The sequence below is a fragment of the Vipera berus genome, assembly GCF_964194415.1.
Source record: "Vipera berus genome assembly, chromosome: 1".
Classification (NCBI taxonomy): Eukaryota; Metazoa; Chordata; class Lepidosauria; order Squamata; family Viperidae; genus Vipera; species Vipera berus.
Genome location: NC_138202.1, coordinates 180401577 through 180419263, shown reverse-complemented (window position 1 = coordinate 180419263; position 17687 = coordinate 180401577). Strand labels below are relative to the sequence as shown.

Here is a 17687-nt window from a genome sequence, read left to right as displayed (position 1 = left end):
TTGCACACCACCCACTGCGGTGCAGTCAATCATTCTTTTATTACTAAACATTCTTATTTTCTAAGAATGCTTGAGATGATGCTAGTGATGGCTACTGTGTTTTATAGCATTCCAGCTTCCTATTTATTTATCTGTTAGTTTTAATGTCAGATACAGAGCCTGGAAGCCTCAAAGGAATTTCCGCAGGGACACTGGTGCATATGAGTGCCAGGTTTCCTACCACTATGACAGCAAGGCATTCTGTGCTATAAGCCCTTCACCTGTACTGGGAGATAATATAACCTAGATGAAAAATTACCACCCCAGGTGCAAACAAAACACAAGTGGTAAAACAAAAAACAAATACTCAGTGCCCTGGAAACCATCAGGCACTGAATGAAATTGTTTATGGGCCCTTCAGCACCTTGACATAAAATCTGTGCAACTTTCCCTAAATCTTCAGTTCTTGGTAGCAAGGAGGGCTGACTTGCTTAATTTATTTCACAGTTCCTGGTGTTGTCTTATCAGTGAGCCCAGGGCAAAAGGTGGTTCATGGAAAAAGCCAAGGAACCATATAAACAAAAGCCCCCTTTTTTGTAGATATTGCTGTTCCAATTTCAATAAATATTTATACAGGGACATTATATTGAATTTTCTGCCAATTGCTACAATAGAACTGCCATTTTTAATGTACACTTAATCAAGAGCCCAGGTGGCAACTTCTGTTTGGAAGCTTGTTCTGTCTGCTTACCCTGCTCCCACCATTTATTCCCATTACTCCCCCTAAAACAATATAGCCTCAGTGATTACCTCTGTATGCTCAGCATCCAGATTAGGAGATTCACATGTAAGACCCTGGTTTTTGATTGGAGAACTCCTCTTTGCTGGCAAATTCAACGGCTTGTTAGTACAGAAGCTTCATGAATCAAGCTTTAGCAATTCTGATAGCAAACTATACTTTAAATGACCCACTCTTCTTAATCATATATGAGTAACTAGTTATCCTCTTTAATCAATACAGAACTATATATCAGAGAATCTAGGATTACAGATTCTAATTCTAATTGCATTTTATTGTAAACATTGGACAGAGAGTATTATGTGTGAGATCAGAGTTAAAATTGGTAGGTGCAGTTCTCAGCTTCTTAAGAATCTATAAGAAGTGATTTATGGTAACTAGGTGTCAGGACCCACCCCAATCCACGTCTTAGGAAAACAAAAACTCTTGGAGTCAGTTCTAGTCCAAAAGAAATCTTTACTAGGACATGCTTGGTTGTGGGAATACAAGACAGGACTTAGTATTGTTTTACAAATTGAAATTTTATAAAGGGTACCCGGTTCAACCCCCCTTCCCTCAACCCCATTTGATCAGCCCCCATCCTTCTACTTTGTGTCATCCCTTTCGTGGGAAAAAAAGGAACTTCGAATCTTTATGGTTATTGCCTTCTTCCTCTACAGATTTAAATGAAGACACAGGCCAGATGCCTTCTTCTCTAACCCTCCCTTCTGTTCCCCCCAGTTCAAAAGGTTCCCTTGGCCTTTGAAATAACCTAAGGCAGGCTGAATCCACATATGCTCCTCCTTCCTCGGGAGATGGCAGAATCCATAGGGGGGGGGATAATGTTTTAAACATACATTTATGAATGTGATATAAATGGATTCTGACACTAGGATTTTTGAGGAGATGAGTTGTTAGATATAAGTTCTGGGCCTTATTACTATTACTATAAAAATAAACATTGGTTCACAGCATATGAAGTTTGTCTCTGTTTTTTGGGTGAAGCTAGGAAACAACTTTATTGTGATTATAAGTTACATTACATTATTAATACTATACTTAAGATGCTGGGACATAATCACTGACAGCAGTTGATAGCATCCTGATATTTCCCATTTTTAGTCCTCCATATATTTCTCTACCATTAGGCTAAATGAGATAGCTACTTTTGATAGAAGATATTGCAACATGTAAAAGATTGGCAGAACTTGTGCTCCTCAACTTGCCCCATGTCCTTTAAGCTCATCTGCTACCTACTCATGCAATGGACTTGAAGAAAAACCCATTGATTACATGAAATGAGGGGGGGGGCTTTTTATTCATTTACAACATTAATATTAACTAACCATAAGAGTATTTACGCTCTCCTATATTTCTGGGAGTTCATGGAGTAGCCAGGCCAGAGAACTCTGTGTTACTGATATAATCAATGAATTAAAGAAATACAATTATTCCACTATACCTTTAATTCAAATGAATTCCCATACAGTATCGCACTTTGCCAGGGTTCTTAACAAAGCTATACTCATGCCATCAGTATGAGTACATAAAGAATGTAAACATGTTCCCTGTCAAATTCTAGGAAAGGGGCAACATGTCAAGTAATTTAGTACTTTAGTCTCATATAACCTTTAGTCTCATCTAACCTCAATCTGACTCAAGGTTATATTTTAAAGGGCACTTATATTTTAATAACTCATAAGTTTATCCTCTAATTGCAATCCACCTCTGTCATTAGACTTACTTAAAAAAATCAGAGAGATAGTTTTCTCAACAATTTTGACTTCTTTCTTGTTTTACCAGGAAAATAATATATTAAAAATAGAGAGGCAGAATAGCTTAACTGTTAGTGCTAGGAATTCTGTTTGTAAAAATAGTTCAGGCAATAGACAGCCTCTCTTCACTGCTGTCATTTCAAAAAAACCATGCAGAGAATACTGTAAATCTATACTGATTCAACAGTCATAATAACTGCAGTGTGCATATAGATGGAAAAGATATTGATTTAGCGTGCACTCAATATATGCATGCACAGACAGACACAAACATGTATGCACACACAAACCTGTGATTATATTTCTGATGGGCTTAACAAGGGCAGTAAAGGCAGTGACTTCAGGCTGTCTATGTTCCCACATTGGCTGCCAAATGACAAGACCACTGGCAAGACGAAAGGTCAGATCAGATTCCTAAAAATAAGAATACAGCAAATTGTTGAATTATTCTAAGGAAAAAGGATATACAGTATGTGTAGATCTTTCCAATTCTAAAACTGATTAGTTTTTCTTTCACATATAAACTATCCATGGCTCCAAATTAGCATTCAGATAAACTGCTAATCTGACTTTAGCAAAAGGCCAGATTAGCTAGCCTTTTAATTAGAAAATCTAATTAAAACCTAATGTAATTAATTAAAATTTAAGCAAAAATTAAACATTAAGATGAAGCAAGATTACTCCACCATCTCACTCTCCCCACTTTAGTTACATTGTCCAGTAAAAAAAGAAAAAATATGTGTATCCTGTAATGCTCATATTTTGGCAGTCTTTTCAGTACAGGCAATGCATCCTCTGGAAGGCAACACTTTTACTGATTAAAAATGAAAGCAGGCATGGGACCACTACTGCCACTAGAGCTTCATGGAAATGGTGCTCATCTCAGTCTTTTCTGCCCATTTTGATCTCCAATGCAGCTCCAATGAAGAAGAGGAAGCCAGAAAATAGCAGAGACAGAATAGCTACAGTATAAAAGACCCACTTTGGTGAACTTCTTTAGGACTCAAAAGAGACAGAGAAGTTTGGAAGACCTTATTTTAGTCTCAGTGTGTTTGGAACTAAAACAAACTACTTAAGGGGTAATCAGTGGATCAGTTAATTGCATGTGGGAGTTTATGGACATCCTGGCACTGCTAATTGTGTCATGTGAACAAGGCCATGTTGCATAACCTTCACCCTCCAAACCATAAACAGAAAAAATGATCAGAAGCTCCAAGGGTACTTTGTCACTTTAAATGCCTCAACTATGACTAAGGCTCAGTAGGAAAAAGAATGAGTCCTCTTTAGAGGCAAAATTGAGAACAATTCATGGCTTTTTTCATAATCCTCAGCATGCTTTGAAGAGTTGAATTTAAACTTTCCAGTCTCCATATGAATAGCACAAATGAGCCCAAGTAGAAGTAAACAGGGTCTTGTATGAAGATGATGGATCTAGAAGCAGCAGATTCACACTAGTTTGGATAATAGGGATAATAAGGAAGGAGTAACAGTAGTCACAGCTCAGTTATAGAGATAATGCAAGAATATCAAGATGCTGTTTGTGGAAAACAAGAACATATGTCCAGTAATATTAACATCTTTTTGTCCCAAAGGTGTTTTTTCAAGAGATAACTGGACAACGTTTCATTTCTCATCCAAAAAGCTTCTTCAGCTCTGATTGGATATGGGAAATGGAAGTATTTATATTCCCTGCATACAGCTGGTTATTTGTATTTTTTTAGAGAATCATTGAGGCCATTTGGAATTGTGTCTGTGTCCTCAGGGTCACCTGAGTAGTGCAAATGGGTGTGGAGACTTCTTGGAACTGCTGAAAGGACTGTGTTGTGGAGCTGTGTTTTCTGCAGGTTGTTTTCTGTCCTGTGTCCCTTTACTATGATTTTAGTTTGAGATGGAGACAACACAGCCTGCACCTATGTCCACATTGAAGGGGCACAGGGCAGAAAACATCCTGCAGAAAGTACAAATCCACAACACAGTCCTTTCAGCAGTTCCAAGAAGGCTCCACACACATTTACACTACTCAGGTGACCCTGAGGACACAGACAAAATTCCAAGTGGCCTCAACGACTAAAGGATACCATTTTTTTCTAAAGATGTTCTGTTTATGGCAGGCAGAACATCTGGAAGCTGGATGAGTTTGAAGCTAGATAGTTGGCTACACTAAAAGAAAAAAATCTTGCAACCACCTCACATTCTTCCATATATAAATCAAATAAATAAATAAATTCCCTAATGAATACAACACAGATGGAAAGATGATAGTAGAAAAAAATCAGACTAAGTGTTTCTTGCATGCCATATACTACATCCATCAAACATCAAGACAACAGATGTGTAAAACTGTAGTTGTTACTTATGATAGCAAAATATTCCATCTCCCTTACACCCCTTACAACCACTTGCTAGACTTTAGGCACTCACTTTAATCCTATGAACCAGAGGAGCAAACAAGAACACAAAAAGCTCGACAGTGGCCATTGAATTCTGAAAGAACTTCCTTCTGCTGTTTTCTTCTTCTTCATTGGTACTGTCACATCTTGATTGCCCTGGAGATCCTTGGTTTTCAATCTGGTGGATAAAAGCACTGCTGCTTCCTCTCCAGCTTGACCCTCTGTCTCCTGATCCAAAGTGGTCATGGCTGCAGTCTTGAGGTGCTTCTAGCAACATCCAATGCAGAGTGTGAAGGAGTTTTGTCTCAGCAACACCAAGTTTGTCCTGATGTCCTAGATGAAAAAAAATTGTGAGGACTATGATTAGATGTTGCAGCTCAAAAAGAAGCTCTGCTCAACCTGTTTACCTAATGCAAAGCTCATGCTACTGTACATAACCAACAGTCAGCTAAATAAATCTCTTTATTTGTTGCCCACGTTGCTCATCTAAAAAGACACTGTACTTGGCTATTACATTTTCTTTGACATGGTAATATATGAACTGTTCTACTTTAAATTGTTCCTAAAGCTACTTCTAAAACCAGTTAATATTTCAGAAGGTATCTATCTAAACAATGTTTCTTGGACTTTATCTTGTATTTACATTGCATTGTATTGACGAATGGATAAGACATGTGTTTTTCTATTGAAAACATGCTTTTAATTATATTTTAATCTCTCCTGTAAAAATATAAGCAATTATTGGATTCCTGAGGACTTTTACTGCTGACAATATTTCTAGTGTTATCACGTAGGCTTTAAAATCCAGCTGTCTTTCTATCACATTTTTGTGATTGACTGCATCCTTCCATGTTCCAGGAAGCTGCTTCCTATGACAAGACTCTCCATGATCAAACCCTTTAAGACACCATTCTTCTCCTTTCATCATTGCAGTCCCTTTCCTATACAAATTAGTTAATCTTGCCCTCACTATTTACTGTGACATAATTTGCACAAAATCAAATGTGCATGAAAGAACTCCCTCCCTCCCTCCCTTTTTCAAAGGGAACTGAAATGCAAGTATAGAACCTTAATCTGAACTGTTATTTTGATAATAATTGATGGGATACAGTAATGTCTAACCACAGCTGTGTTTAAAATCTCAGATGTGCACTGACCTAACTTGTTCCGGTTGGAAAGCAGAGTGGCTGTGCAGTGAAGGACATGTGGTAAGGCAGCTTGAACCAATTCCCAGCGTGAAATGCTCTGGATGGCTTCAGAAAGAGCTGGTGAAAGGCCATGCAGCTTGTTTTCAACCAAAACTCTTTCAAAGGACTAAAATGAAATGAGAGAAGGAAAAAAAACCTTAGTTTAGGTTTTTGAAACTTTCACTATATTCTCTTTTTTATGCACTTTGCTGCTTTTGGCCAAACATAAAGCTACTAAAAGAATTAAGTACTTTCTACTATAGGCAGCTCTCTCATGTGACATTTTCCCCTGCTGTTTGTTGCAGCAAATATCAGCAAAGAATAGAGCAGATGCATTTATCTTTTAAATTTTATGTAGGTATATCAGAGAACTGATTGGATCATGGCTTTTGGACCCATGGCTCTATGGGTTAAATGGTACATATGTTTATTATCCTTGCTTGAGTGCTTGTCTTACAATCCCAGCAATTACACTTGCTCAATTTTGTCTTATGCTCACATTCATGATTTTATTGTTTGGTCAAGGATATTTCTAAAGAATAAAGTAAGCAGGAAAGATTTTAATGGTGGCATTGCTACCCTGATGGACTCACAAATTGATCTGCTGCTGCTTTCCCCTTTGAATGCACTGATAAGAATCACATGTTTTACCATACACAAATATGTAGCATTGGATACTTTCCCCAATAAATCAGAATAACAGAGTTGGAAGTGACCTTGGAGATCTTCAAGTCCATCGCCCTGCTCAAGTTGGAGAAGCTATACCATTCCAGACAAATAACTGTCCAATCTCTTCTTAAAAACCTCTAGTGATGGAGAACTCATAGCTTCTGATGGCAAACTGTTCCACTGAATAGATATAATGTTTTGACTCATTTCTTTAATTGGGTTCTGTTTGCCTAGTTTCAGGAGTTATTTGGACAACAGATCACATTTTAGATCACATTTATTTAATCTTATCAGATCCCATATCTTTCCAATATAAGCATGTTTGCTTTTCCTTTTCTACATAGGAAGTGGTTCACCTTGGGTGAGGGTTCTTAAATCCATTAATAATATGTATGGTTTTGTGCAATCCTCCAAATTAATCATGTTATCAGGGAATATTAGATTTATTGGACACTGTTAAAACTGTGATTGGTAGGAACTGCAAAACAACTCATTCAATTGCAATGCAGGTTTGCACCTATTTTCAGACTGAGCGGATCATATGTGGAAGAGTAATTTCCAATAACCAGATGGGACTAGGATAAAGAAATGATAGGCATGGTGTCAAGTTTCTGACGTATGGGCTTTTCAAGTGACTCTGAAACATTGTGACTCTGAGGTCTTAAAGTGGAGGCTCGAAAAGGTTTCAGCAAGCTACAATGGAACACCGGGTGAATTGTTCCCAAGAGTCTGGGTAGTTTCAATTTTACTGTGACCAGGCTGATTTTCACAATGGGGGAAGGCCCCAAGAATTTCGGTCCCAATTTCTTATTGGGTAGTTTAAGGCGTAAGTATTTGGTCGACAAATAGACCTTTTCCCCAACTTGGAATGTTCTTTGGGGAGCTCTCTTTTTGTCAGCTTGCTTTTTGTAGGTCTCAAAAGTCTTTTTCAAAGCCACCTTTGTATTTTTCCAAACTTCTTCCCAACCCCTCACCCAATGATCAAGAGTCTGGGAAGCAAAAGGTAACTGAGGGCATTCTGGTATGGGGTTGAATTCTTTCCCTGTGGTTACACGGAAAGGAGTGTAGCCAGTGCTGCTATGTACTGAATTATTGTAAGCCACCTCTGCAAAAGGGAGGAGGTCGGTCCATTTTGTTTGTTGGTAAGAGACGTAGCATCTAAGGTATTGTTCCACCATTTTGTTGGCGGATTCTGCGGCTCCGTTAGTAGCCGGGTGAAAAGCAGTTGATAGGCCTTGAGATGATCCAATTAATTTAAGAAAGTTTCTCCAAAATTTCGCTGTGAACTGCACCCCTCTGTCCAAAATTATTCACTTAGGGGCGCCATGTAGTCGATAGATATGTTTTAGGAACAACTCAGTCAGGCGTTGAGCCGATGGAAGTCCTTTGCAGGCGATAAAGTGAGCCTGTTTCGAAAATAGGGCTATCACAATCCAAATGACAGTATTTCCTCTACTGTTGGGTAGGTCTACTATAAAGTCTATAGCTATTTCTTCCCATGGTTGAGAAGGTTTGGCTACCAGTTGCAGTAACCCAGGGGTCTTTCCTGGGATTCTTTTCATGGTGGCACATACAATACAGCTCTTGACATAGTTTTCTATATCTTGTTTTAATCCCGGCCACCAAAATTGCTGGCGAGTGAGATGTAGAGTTTTTAGATATCCGAAATGTCCAGCCTGTTTGACATCATGGCTGTGTTTAAGGGCATTAAGACAAAGAGCTTCAGGCAAGTACAATTTTTCCCCCTTGTAAGCCAGACCATCCCTGCATGTTAAGGATGTATGATTGTCTTTAAACCATTGATCAGTGAGGAGTTCTCGCTTTATTTTCTTTACCCCGGGGTCATCAGGATTAGGGGTCCTGCGAGGTGTGAGTCGGGCCGCAGTTTGTGGAACAGGGATAATTGCCTCGTGAACTTCTTTGCATTTGCTTTTGTACTGTGGCAATCGGGAGAGCGCATCAGCTAGGAAGTTTTTTCTTCCTGGTATGTACTTTAGAGTAAAGTTAAAATGGTTGAAGTACTGTGCCCATTGTACTTGTTTTGGGGACAATTTTCAGGGAGTTTTTAGTGCCTCTAAATTTTTGTGATCTGTCCATACTTCAAAAGGCACCTTGCTCCCTTCTAAGTAGTGCCACCAGTTTAATAGCCCCCACCTAATAGCGAAGGCCTCCTTCTCCCAGACTGTCCATCTCCTCTCGCTTTCAGTAAATTTCTTATAGGTGTAAGCACAAGGTTGCAGGACCCCACTTTTATTCTTTTGCAATAACACCGCTCCGACTGCCACATCGCTGGCATCTGCCTGAATTACAAAGGGCTCCCCTGGGCAGGGGTGCTTTAGGACTGGTTCAGCCTCAAATAGTCTTTATAAATTCTCAAAATCTTTCTGACAACTCATAGTCCATGCTAGCGATTGGCCAGGTCGCAGTTTTCCCCCTCCCTTGCCTATTTTGAGTAGTTCTGTAATAGGTAGAGCAATCTCAGCAAAAGAGGGAATAAATTGAAGGTAGAAGTTGGCAAACCATAGGAAGCTCTGGAGCTGTTTGTGGGTTTGGGGGGGCTGCCATTCAATTATGGTTTTTACTTTGGCTGGGTCCATTTCAATACCCTCATTGGAGATTCTATAACCAAGATAATCTAATCGGGTTTGGTGAAATTCACATTTTGACAATTTGACATCAAGTTTGGCATTCAATAGTTTCTTTAACACTTCTCTGACCAGTTTTATATGGTCAGTCATATTCGTGCTGTATATCAGGATGTCATCAAGGTATACTAGGACCCCTTTGTATAGGTGTTCATGTAGGACTTCATTAATCAACTGCATAAATACGGCTGCGGCCCCCTACAGTCCAAATGGCATGACTTTGAATTGGTAGCTCCCCAAGGGGCAGTTGAAGGCTGTCTTCCACTCATCCCCTTCTTTTATTCTTACCCGGTAATATGCTTCTCTCAGGTCTAACTTGGTGAAGACGCTCCCCTTCGCCAGGTGGGTTAGCAAGTCTTTCAGGAGGGGGAGAGGGTATTTATTTTCCACATTCACAGCATTTAAGCCTTTATAGTCCACACAGAGATGTAAAGACCCATCTTTTTTCTCCTTGAACAACACAGGGGCTCCCACAGTAGACTTGGCCCATTCGATGAATCCCCTCGCTAGGCTTGTATCCACATATCGCTGCATCTCCTCCATTTCAAGGGGGGATATAGCATACATTCTTATTCGGGGTAACAGTTCAATGGAACAATCATTGGGACGGTGAGGAGGCAAGGTATTGCATTCTTTCTCACTAAACGCCTCTGCTAGGTCCTGGTACTCCCTGGGGATGAGCAGCTTGCCAGGTGGCCATAAGGCAACCATGTGCACTTGATCATTGGATGGGCTAAAATCCCCTGTAACATCTGTTGAATCAATGGGAGGATTGGGCCCTATGGGTAATCTCACAGTTCTTATTCCTTTTTCCCACCAGATAAATGGCTTCCATTTGTGTAGCCAGGCTAGTCCTAGGATCACAGTCTCAGACATCTTTGGAGCTACCAGGAAGCAAATAAACTCCCAATGCTCACCTATTTCCAGGCATAAGGGCTCCATTAATTGTGTGACTAAAGTCCCACCCATTAGGGAGCCATCGGCTTGCTCGAACCTCACAGGTTTGGAGAGCGGCTTGGCCCATATGCCCACTCTCAAGGCACATGACAGGCTAATGATGCATCGGGAACAGCGAGTATTGAGTAGCACTTTCAGATCTACTTGTGCCCCTGACTTAGGGATTATGAGTTTAGCAGGCAATAAAAAAGGTAGGATGCATTGACTCACCATCAGGTCGTTCTCCCCTTCATCATCGCTGTTAAAACCGGGTAAAGTGGGGGTGGGTCTGGTCAGTGGGCCAGCATCCTCCTGGGTGGGGGACGTAACCTAGGTAATGGGCTCCTGGATGGCCCAGTTGGACTTTTCTCTCGATGGCTGTTGTGCAGGTTTCTTCCTTGTTGTTGGATCTGGTCTACTCTGCTGTTACAGGTAAGGAACTGGGCAGTTTGCTGCTCGATGTCCCTGCTGTCCACATCAAAAGCACTTGATTGGCAGACCTATATGTGGTCTAGGTCTTTTGGCAGTAGCAGTCGTTGCAGGTTTTCGGGGTGGTGGTAGCCATCTGGATCCTGGTTTTGGTACAGCTTCAGGTGGGGGAGGCTTTTTATAGCAGGCAAGCTGGACATCTAATTTCACCGTTGTACCATTCATGCAGCTGGTCAGGTACAGCTCGATAGATACATGCCTGAGAAAGGTGGTCATCTAACTGTTCTCTAAAAAGATGCATTATTGATTGCTCAGGCCATCTCTCTATCCAACCTGCCATCTTTCAAAACTCCCACACGTACTCTAGGGCAGGCCAGCCAGCTTGCTTTATCTTATGGATTTGTTCTTCTGCTTTGAGGGCAATGGATGGGTCCTCAAATCTTTCCCTCAGCCCCAGGAGGAAAAGGTGAGGGTCCTCCAATTCAGGGGCCTGCTCGTTATATAAATTGTTCAACCATTCAGACGCTTCTCCATTTAGGTTGGATGCAATCACATCAACCATCGCACCCGGGTCCGGGTAAGAGTGACCCCAGCGATTCAAGTGAGAGCATACTTGGTTGAGGAAAAAAATCAGTTTCTCTGGGTCCCCATCGAAGGTTGTTCTGAAGGGTGGGCTCATCATGGCTTGCTGGTGCCCCCATTGCTGCTGGCCCCACCCTAGTTGTTGGTTCAATGGCTGCTGGGGCCCCCATTGTTGCTGTCCCCCCTTGGTTGTTGGATCAACAGTTGCTGGGGATCCCACTGCTGCTGGCCCCCTCCTGGTTGTTGATTCACTGGCTGCCAGGGCCCCCACTGCTGTTGTTGTGTCTCCAGTGGCTGCTGGCCCCAGTCTGGTTGCTGATTTAATGGCTGCCAGGGCCCTCCCTGCTGCTGGCCCCACTGGTCCTGCTGTACGTTCAGGGGTTGCACATCTGGGTCCTGCTGCTGCCACCCTTGCTGTTGTCCTCCCACCAGCTCCTGATCTCCAGGCTTCTGCACCACCCCCAGCTGTTGCAAGGCTTCTATTAGCTGGGGCAAGCTCAGAGGTTGTTGGTCTTTCACTTGTGGGGGCTCCCCAACCTCCCATTGCTGCACAGGCCCCAGGCTGGGGTCCTCTGTCTCTATGGATCTGGAGGGCTTGGCAGGGGACTCCTGGGTCTGGCAAGCAGTCTGATCTGCAGACAGGATTTTCCACTCACCCGAGTATTCAATCTCAGCTGGCCTGGCTGCTCCAAGGCTCCTGGAGTCTCTGTTGGGCTTAATCCACTCTGATGACCAGACCAATTCTCCTGGTTGTTTGGGTCTAGCTCCCAGCTGGGTGGATTGCTGAAACTCTTTCCCTGCTGGCTTCTTCACTGGCCCTTCCCCCACTGAGATGGCTGCTGGTGCTGGGGAGCTGGCTTCAGGCAATTTTACTTCCTCCATTATGGGATCTTCCCCAACTCTTTGCCAGACTGCCTCCCAAACCTGGAGACAGCGACAGGAGGTCGGGACTCCCTAATTAGTTTAAAAAGTAGTGTGGATTCCAGCTTGATGTCAGGTTTCTGACGTATTGGCTTTTCAAGTGACTCTGAGGCATTGTTTATTAGCCTAATACACCGGCAAATGCTTGCTCGAAGGAAGCTGGAATCTGAAATCTCCGCCCCTTGCACAATATATTAAAACAGAATTCTCCACCTTTCTAATTTTGTTATTAATCATATCCTCCAATTAATTTAAAAAATCAGTTTCCCTTCCATTAGAAAAGCCGCCAAGGCCTTATCTTCTTAGAGAGAGATGGCCTTGAAAGGTGCAATCCTACTCATCCCCCCTCCTAACCTTAAACTAAAGCAATACACAAGTCTTAAAGCAATACACAAGTTTAATGTATGAAATAGCTACTTCTTCATCTCTTGTCAAGCAATAACATTCGATGTTAGCAGCGTTGACACATGGGACAATAGGCAATCTGTTCATTTCAATTTATTTAAAATTATGGTAATTAAACAATTGCAATAGGGACTTCCGGTGGCGATGCGACGCTGAAGACAGCCATCTCCGGGCTGTCCGCTCCGCGGCTTTGTTTGAACTGCTGAAAACAGCGCCGATCAGCTGTTTTACTGGTTCAGAAGCCCCCTCCTCGGGAGAAGAGGAGGGGGTGAGGCCCCAGGTAGGGGTTGAGCTCTCCAGGGCCGCCTGAGCTTTTAGATCAGGCGGCTGAAGGATCGAGCCCCCCCCGAAGCCTGGGTTTGCTCCGGGCTGCGCAGCGCTTCTGCTCCGTGCTTCTGGGAGCAGAACCAAGCGTTAGCAACCACCCCTGCCAGAAGGAAAGACTTTCGAGTGTGAAGAGGCAGGCAGAGCGGTACAGGAGGTCAAGGTGAAGTGGATTTTTGTTCTCTAGTTCAATGGACTTTATGGATTTTAAAAGTGAAAGTGCGTAGCAAGTGAAAGTGAGGAAAGATGGCGACTAAAACCTCTAAAGTTCTCCGGAGTGTGGGGGCTTCCCCGGTGCAACAGTCCTCACTGCAAGCCTTACTTCCTCCTGCACCTGCTCCGGCACTGACGGTTAAGGATTTACAGGATGCTTTGGAAAAGCACTCACAACAAATATCGGATATTATAGATGAAAAGATGGAAAAGTTGGAGGAGAAGCTGGAGGAGAAGCTGGAAGAGAAGTTTACAGCAATGAGGGCAGACATCTTGCCTGCACTTGAAGGTGTGGCTGTATGTATTCAATGCTTGGATGAAAAAATGGAGGATCTTAGCCAAAAGAATTCCAGACTAGAAGCAAGTTTTAGAGAATGAAAATATGATGGATAAAATGGATGGAGACTTGACTCTGGTCCAGTAGCACCAGATGGAGTATCAGAATCAGAGGCTTAAAAGAGAATCCTAAAGAAGATTTAAAGCAGATAGTCTCTGAGGCTTTGGAAGTTTTACTGGGACAGCCAGCAGCTGAAATTGAGGGAAGTATAGACAAAATCTTTCGTGTGAATTCATGGATTGCAAGGCAGAGGAAGCTACCTAGAGATGTGGTGGTTTATTTTACAAAGAGAGCAATCAGGAATGAAGTTATCCAAGTTGCTTATGATACTAGGTTTGTGGTTGCTGAGCAAGAAGTTTTGGTTTTAAAAGAGATTCCTCCAAGAATTTTAAGGAGAAGGAAAGATTTTGCTTTTCTGGCACAGGAACTCAAGAAACGCGACATCAAGTTCAGATGGGAGATACCAGTGGGCATGGTGGTGATGCATGAAGGTATGAGACACCGTTTGGTCACAGTGATCCAGGCACGTGATTTTTATAGCAAAGTTTTAAAAGCAACCCCTCTACCACTTTTGGAATCTGCAAAGAAAAATGGCGAGGGAAAGCCTCAAGATGCTGAAGGAACACAGACAGATGAGAAAGTTACTGGAGGGGATCAAACTACAGTTTCATCGGAAGACGCTAGAGAGCAGAGGATGACGCGTGCCGCCTCGAGACGAGTGAGACAAGAGCAAGAGCGAGACCAGCAGAAAGTTATGGAGCCTTCAAAGCGTACCTATAGCGAAGCTGTGGGAGCGCCGCGGCCTAAGGAAGTTAAGGGGATCCTGGCAGGCGTGCTCCAGAAGCTTCGGGATGCCAAGGATGGTGACTAAGTTCCTAACTTGGAATGTCAATGGGTTAAACTCACCACAGAGGAGAAAGAAAGTTTTTCAATACTTAAAACAATTTAAGACTGATGTTATTTGCTTGCAAGAAACACATATTAGGGTTATGGACCAAAAGTATTTGTTGAACTTAAGGTTGGGTACGCAATTTATTGCTTCTGCAATGAATAAGAAAAATGGAGTGGTTATTTATGTCAAGAATACTCTGACAGCGGAACTAATAGAAGCAGATAAACAAGGAAGATATGTTATGATAGATCTGCTCTTAGAAGGCAAAAAACCGCTTTTGGTTGGACTGTATGCTCCTAATCAACAACAAGCTGACTTTTATAGATCATTACATAGTAAGATTACCCAGATGGATTATAAATCTTTTATTTTTATGGGAGATTGGAATGGTGTCTTGGACGTACAACTGGACAAGTGTGGTTCTTTTAAACATGCCCCGAGCCATGCTAGATTGCCTAAATCTTTTTTTTGAAATGAAGGATGATCTGGAATTGCGAGACATCTGGAGAGAAACACATCTACATGAAAAGGTTTATACTTTTTTTCTGATAGACACCAATCTTTTTCCAGGATTGATTTTATATTACTGACTAATGATTTTTTTTCTAGGATTAAGAAGATAAAGATTTGCCCAAGAACTATATCTGACCATAGTCCAGTCTGGTTAGAGACTAATAAGGATAATAGAGATAGGCGCTCTTGGCGCTTAAATGAGAACTTGTTTAGAAATCAGAGTAATGTGGAAGAATGTAAAAAACAGATGAAGGACTTTTTTGAAATTAATATGAACAAGGATACTTCTATGGACATGGTTTGGGACGCTAGTAAAGCTTATATGAGAGGGGTGTTAATATATATGAATAATAAATACAGACGTAACTTGGAAGCTAGGAGGAAAGAATTGGAGAATGAAATTAGGGAAAAAGAAAAGGCCCTAATTTTGAATCCATCGGATGAGAAGATCAAAGAGGTTATTAATTTGTTAAGAGGACAATTTGATAAGTTGATGGCTGATCAGGTGGCAACTAACTTACGGTTTGCTAGGCATAACACTTTTTGCAATGCCAATAAACCAGGTAGATGGTTAGCCTACAGGTTAAGGAAAAAGCAAAGGGCTTCTAACATAGATAAAATAGAACATAAAGGCAAGGTTGTGTATCAACAGGATCTTATTAAGGAAGCCTTTGTGGACTTTTATTCTAAATTATATGTTAAAGATAAGATTAATGAAACAGACATTGACGTATATCTAAAGAATGCCAACATCCCGGTTCTTACACAAGAACAAAAGGAAGAGATTAATCAATTGATAACAGAAGAAGAAATTCTTTTAGCAATTAAGCAACTGAAGGTGGATAAAGCGCCAGGTACGGATGGACTGACTGCGGTCTATTACAAAAATCTACAATCGGAGGTGATAAAGCCATTAAGGGAATTGTTTCAGACAATTCAAGGGGGAGGAAGGGTGCCTCCGTCTTGGAGAACTGCTTTTATTTCCCTGATTCCGAAGGAAGATCAGGATGTTACTCAAGTAAGAAATTACAGACCAATATCACTTTTGAATACGGACTACAAGATATTTGCTAAGGTTTTAGCTAATAGATTGATGAGGGTTTTGCAACAGATGATTCATGGGGACCAAACTGGGTTTATTAGTGGTAGACAAATGAAAAATAATGTGAGGCATATAGTTGACTTGGTGGAGTTTTTGGAAAGGAACAACCAGATCCCTGCCGCGTTGATCTTTTTAGATGCTGAAAAAGCTTTTGATCAATTGGATTGGCAATTTTTGATGAAAGTTTTAGATAAAATGAATTTTGGGGATAAATTTTTACAACCAATTAGGGCATTGTATCAAAAACAAACTGCCCAAATAATAGTAAATAATAGTTTGACTGAAGTATGCAATATTGAAAAGGGCACAAGACAAGGGTGTCCGTTATCACCCTTATTATTTGTTTTAACATTGGAGATATTATTGATTAAAATACGGAATTCGGAAATTCGGGTATTCAAATTAGAGATCAGGATTATAGACTGAGGGCATTTGCAGATGATCTGGTTGTTACGGTGACCCAGCCAGAAAATTCTGTTGTGGACCTGATGGAGATAATAATGCAATATGGGAAGGTTTCTGGATTTAAGGTTAATGTACAAAAAACTAAAATATTAGCCAAAAATATGACAGCATCGCAAAAGGCCCTTTTAGAAGGGTTAACCAGATTCGAGATTGTTAAAAGGGTTAAATATTTGGGGGTGTATTTGTGACCCTCAAATGCAAAGTTATATAAAAATAATTATGAAAAGCTATGGGGAAAAATTCAAAAAGAATTGGAGAGCTGGGAAAAATTGCAATTGTCTTTATTGGGAAGAATTGCAGCAGTGAAAATGAATGTCTTGCCTAAATTTCTATTTTTATTTCAAATGATACCTATTCTTAAAAAAGATTCAAATTTGGAGGAATGGCAACGGGGTATCAATAAATTTGTATAGGCAGGGAAAAGGCCACGAGTTAAACTTAAGATTATGCAGGATACGCGTGAAAGAGGTGGTCTTAAAATGCCCAACTTTAAATTATATTATGAAGCTGCTGCGTTGTCAGTGATAAGTGATTGGATTAATTTGACACAAGGGAGATTATTAAATCTTGAGGGCCATGACTTGTTATTTGGCTGGCATGCATATTTATTGTATGATAAGAAGGTAGATAATGTGTTTAAAGTGCATATTTTAAGACAGGCATTGCTGAGAGTTTGGAAAAAGTATAGACATAAGTTAAACTACAAGATACCTTTGTGGGCAATTCCGAAACATGTAATAGAAAACATAAATGTTGGCTTCAAACATGATGTGACTACGTACAAGGAGATCTTAAGTTTGGAGAGGAACGTATGGTGTTTGAAGCCGTATAACCTTCTACGAGATGAGAAGATTGTTCAAACTTGGTTTCAATATGGTCAATTACGGGCCAGGTGGAAAGAAGACCAGAAAATTGGTTTCTCAATGACTGATGAAAATTTGGTAAAGCAAATTAGAAATCAGGGTCCAGCACATATCAAATGGATATATCTTGCATTGATAGAAATTGACTCAGAAACAGAACTTGTTAAAGATTGTATGATAAAGTGGGCTCAGAATATTCAAGAAGTTATCACAATGGACACTTGGGAAAAGATTTGGGTGAGGAACGTAAAATTTACACAAGCTCAAAACTTAAGAGAGAAT

General features: G+C 41.0%; 1 protein-coding gene across 1 annotated transcript in view; it reads right to left on the bottom strand.

Annotated features, from left to right (window-relative positions):
* UNC80 (unc-80 homolog, NALCN channel complex subunit) overlaps window positions 1-17687 on the bottom strand; it is a gene marked incomplete at its 5' end in the record, with an annotated part of 181259 nt that overhangs the window by 152890 nt on the left and 10682 nt on the right. The window contains 4 exons of the mRNA XM_081341722.1: window positions 790-863; window positions 2823-2946; window positions 4954-5255; window positions 6080-6236. Of these exons, the coding sequence (XP_081197848.1) occupies window positions 790-863; window positions 2823-2946; window positions 4954-5255; window positions 6080-6236 (657 nt within the window). The remainder of the gene's footprint in view (window positions 1-789; window positions 864-2822; window positions 2947-4953; window positions 5256-6079; window positions 6237-17687) is intronic.